Source organism: Bombus impatiens, unplaced genomic scaffold (genome assembly GCF_000188095.3).
Source record: "Bombus impatiens unplaced genomic scaffold, BIMP_2.2 scf_0665, whole genome shotgun sequence".
Classification (NCBI taxonomy): domain Eukaryota; kingdom Metazoa; phylum Arthropoda; class Insecta; order Hymenoptera; family Apidae; genus Bombus; species Bombus impatiens.
In genome coordinates this window covers 700718-704828 of record NT_177084.1, presented here as the reverse complement: position 1 = coordinate 704828, position 4111 = coordinate 700718, and the positions used below count along the sequence as shown (strand labels likewise).

At 34.4% G+C, this 4111-nt stretch overlaps 1 protein-coding gene across 7 annotated transcripts in view; it reads left to right on the top strand.

The window, feature by feature from the left end:
- The window catches only part of LOC100746425 (microtubule-associated protein Jupiter), an 87920-nt gene extending 83819 nt beyond the window's left edge, over positions 1-4101 (top strand). For all 7 annotated transcript variants that reach the window (XM_003492222.4, XM_012389867.3, XM_012389868.3 and 4 more), the window contains one exon: positions 2654-4101. In XM_003492222.4, the coding sequence (XP_003492270.1) occupies positions 2654-2829 (176 nt within the window). In that variant the 3' untranslated portion in view covers positions 2830-4101. The remainder of the gene's footprint in view (positions 1-2653) is intronic.
- The last annotated feature ends 10 nt before the right edge of the window (positions 4102-4111 follow it).

Here is a 4111-nt window from a genome sequence, read left to right as displayed (position 1 = left end):
GGGGGGGGGGGGGGGGGCTTAGTATAATTTGACGTACGTTTGGGGATGAATCAGAAAGGTTGTGACTCACTATGTGGATTGATTAAGTCACATTATCACAGTGTGAATAAGAAATAAGAAATTCTTGTTGAAAACGATCGTGATATACTTTTGACATGACTTGTGAATTATGCAGATAAGGATGTGTTTAATAAGTTACGTGGCGAGTCATCGAACAAAAAGCAAGTTTATTGATAAATTATTTTTACGCGAGTCATCCTCCGGTAGTTTTGTACAGTACTGAAAAAAAAGGCAAAAGATATAAATCTGATTTTTTTACGAGTTGATGTTTCAGCTTTCACTCTTTTACTTTATCGTTTCTTTTCCTTATATAGCCTTAGTCGACCGATAATTTCTGTGTATTTCTTGCTGCAGACGAAGAGGATTGGATTTATGATATTCCTTTATGCGTTTCTTTTCTTTACGAGTACAATGTGTTTCTTTTTTCTTTTGTATATGTGTATATGTGTTATTTGGTATTAATTTCAGATTCGGAGTAACGGTCCTTATGTTTAGTCCTAATTTTTACTCACTTTATTTGTAATTTGTATTCCCCTGAAAAGAGCAATATGTTTAAAAATCCCTATAACTTATCCATACAGATGGAAGGCAATCGAGAATTTGAGAGAAGTCCGCAAAATATCCCAAATTAAAAGCTATTTCATTTTTCTGAAATTAAGTGAACGTTTCAATAAAATTAGAAGATTCCTAAAAAATTAACTTCAATACAAAACGATACTCTTACCATAATCTCGATTGCCATCTAAAATTAAAATCCATTCTAATTTATATAATTACCTTATATATATATATATATATCCTCACAATGTCTCAGATTTGCTCGAATTCAACTCAAAAATTACTTCAGTCAAAAATAAAAGAAAAAGAAAGAAAGAAAATCTCTACTAGAAGCATAGAATTCAAGCAAATTCCCCAACAAGTTTCCATAGGTCAACACTCACATTCATACAAAATAGTCTGTAATATAGTACGGTAAGTTCGTGTTATACGTAGTAGACGATTACCTACACATTCCTTGTCTTGCGTAGCGTAAGTTCTGCAGAGTAGCTCTCACGAATATTTTATATCCGATCGTTCTTTATCAGTGCATCGAAACCGACTGGTTGTTCCTTACGTTTTACGCTTAATTGCCTGTCGAGTAAATTACCTGCGTGTCCCTGTCCCCCTTTCACGGGCGTGTACGGGAAATGTCGAAGAAAAATCACGAAGGGAGAGAGCCAGCATGTGGATTTCGCGTGAAATCTCGATATATCTCTATGACGGTGTTATACAAACACACGGTGGATATCAGGCGTATAAAAAACTAAGGATGCATGATAACCGTTATAAATTGGTTAATACGCCTCTTTTTTTGTTTATTGTTTTTCAGCCTGTTTTAATTAAGTGTTAACGGTAATCGATAACGTTTTTCTGGTTTTTTATACTCCTGATAATAATTGCATGCGAGTAATACGAAATCGATTTCCATAGAATTAAATAGAAAATTCCATAGGAATCATAGCAATGAGAAAATAAAGAAGAAAATTGGGAGTTATTAGAATGTAGTTTCGTCTTTTAGAGTTCATAATGGTCGAGGCTTACAGGTGTAATGTATAGTCTTTTTGGAATTTATCGAGCTCTTGAAAATGAACGTTGTAGAACAAAAGGATTTCCTGGAATTCAGAATAGAAGAGACTGAGTATAATCTTATGCAAAAAGGCACCACTTACATTTGAAAATCTCCAAGCTGATCATGAAACAGTAAAATTCTAATCAAATCAAATTAGATCAGTTCAAGATAGACGATGAAATCATCAAGTCTTCGTTATCACAAGAAGCAAATTAATTATATAACGTTTCGTGATTCATCCTAGCATATACATATTTTCAGATTTCATAGACTTTTGACCAATTAAAATCGGTTGATTTTTATCAAAATAAAAATATCGTGCAAATATATCAAATACACAAAATTACCACATCATCGTATTGCAATAGTATGATATAGGGAAACAGAGACGGTGAGTCACAAGACAAAGAAACCTTCAACCAATTATTCAGTGTTTCGTGATTCGCTTATCGTATCATTCCAGAGTCTATCAGCTTTCCATCGATTGGTTCCGATGAAAATCAGCGAAGAAGTGGTACAAGTGCATTATTTTTCAAGACCGAAATAAATAAAAATATCGATACATAAAATTTACCTAGACAATTTCGTCAGTAATTTCCAGGTCTTTGTATTTTAACCCTCATACATTTTACTTTTTAAATTTTGTCTCGTTTTACTCTTTTTTTCTACTACCAAATAATCTAATTTATTGTTCCCAGCCTTCAAATTCGAATAAGAAAATATAATAAATCTATGTGTTTTCTCAAAAGCAAACAAAATTCCTTATTACACGCGATTAATGTTTAAAGATGTATAAGTGTCTCTATCAAAATCCGACTGTACCCCCAATATATTTCCTCAAATTAATGATTTCGTCGCTTAGACCACTTCTCCTCTAAACCCTCAAATATCATCTAAATATACCAAAATTATCCTAATGGAGAACCTCGATCCCACAACTTTGATCTCAGAATGTCGACTGAAAAAGGCAAATATTCTTCGTAGATGGTAACCCGGTAACCGGAACTGGCTACGCAGAGTCACAGAACAACGGGCCTGCCGTGCAAAACGGAACGTCCAGCTCGAATTCCAGCGAGAAGTCGAACGACACGTCGCCGGCGGCAAAGGTTCCGGCACGTACACGCGTGCCACCCGGTGGATACTCATCCGGACTATGGTAAAAATGTGGCCTCATGGACAACCGCTGATCGACATCCTCCTTTCGATTGGCGCCAGAAAAACCCTTCCAGTACTGGCAAATTCGAAAGAAAACCGGATCCTCCAGTTAAACAATTACTCCAGTAGTAGAAATATTCAGTTTAGGAGCGATTGGTTTCTTGTTTCGATTAAGAAAACGAAGATTAATTAACCGCGTTTACGTATTCTTTTTCTGAGGAATTCTTCTAGACGAACCGTATTCTTCCCGTTCTATCCTTTTTTTTTTTTTTCTTTATAGGCAGTAGCTTGAAGTCGATCTTAGATTTTGAATTTTACACGGGAGATCACTCGACTTGAAATCTTAGATTTTAATGTAGCTTCGGATACAAATCGATCGTTGAGAAATATTAGATGCTTTTCTTTCGTTTCCTTAGTTGTTTAAATTCATTTGCGGGAGAAAACAATATGATTTATGGGGGATGGAAAATATATTTGGTCCATTATCTTGGAAAGTAAATAGCTTTAAGAGCTAAGATTGATCATTATTGATACGTTTGGGCAAATAAATTTTTCATGTCCCGTTTTGTGGATTGTTCGCAATTTCTAAATATGAATTTCGGCAGCTGGGGAAAAATACGTAATATTTTTTGATGCTCTACCTTGCGTTCAAGGTTTCATCAAGATCTCGTAATTTTCAGTTGGGTGATATTCCTTTGTTAGAATTTATTTAGAAGTTATTTCAAAGTTGAGCTTCGGTTCGTGTTTTCTATCGTTCATTCTTAATGTTATATAGAGTGAATTTCTGTATCACGTAGGAAGGGTAGAGGAGGAGGTTTAGAGCATAAAATTTGGCAGAAGTTGTCGAATGTGAGTTATCAAGATTTCAATTTTTATTCTAAGAACTTTCGAGGATGTTATGTTCGTAGTTTGTACTTCTTTTACATTCAAATATGTTTAAGTAAAACGAAAGAAAGAAAGAAAGAAAGGAAGAAAGAAAGAAAAAAAGAAAGAAAGAAACGATGGTTCGAGTGAGAAAATGAATCCTGCCAAATTCTGGAAGGCGAGAAGTCGGAAGCGAGCGTCAAGAACCACGCTTCTTTGAGTTGATAGACTGCTGTCGGTTGGTTTTTTCTTCGGATAAGGAAAACAAATCGTAATTTGTAATTGATGAATAGCGAAAAATTAAATGAAAAGAAAAAAATAACGCGAACGTCCAGAGAGTAGAAGAGAGATAGCCCTCAATTCACGAATATAATAATGAATACTTATAAAAAAAAAAAAAAAAAAAAAAAAAATAAAAAACGT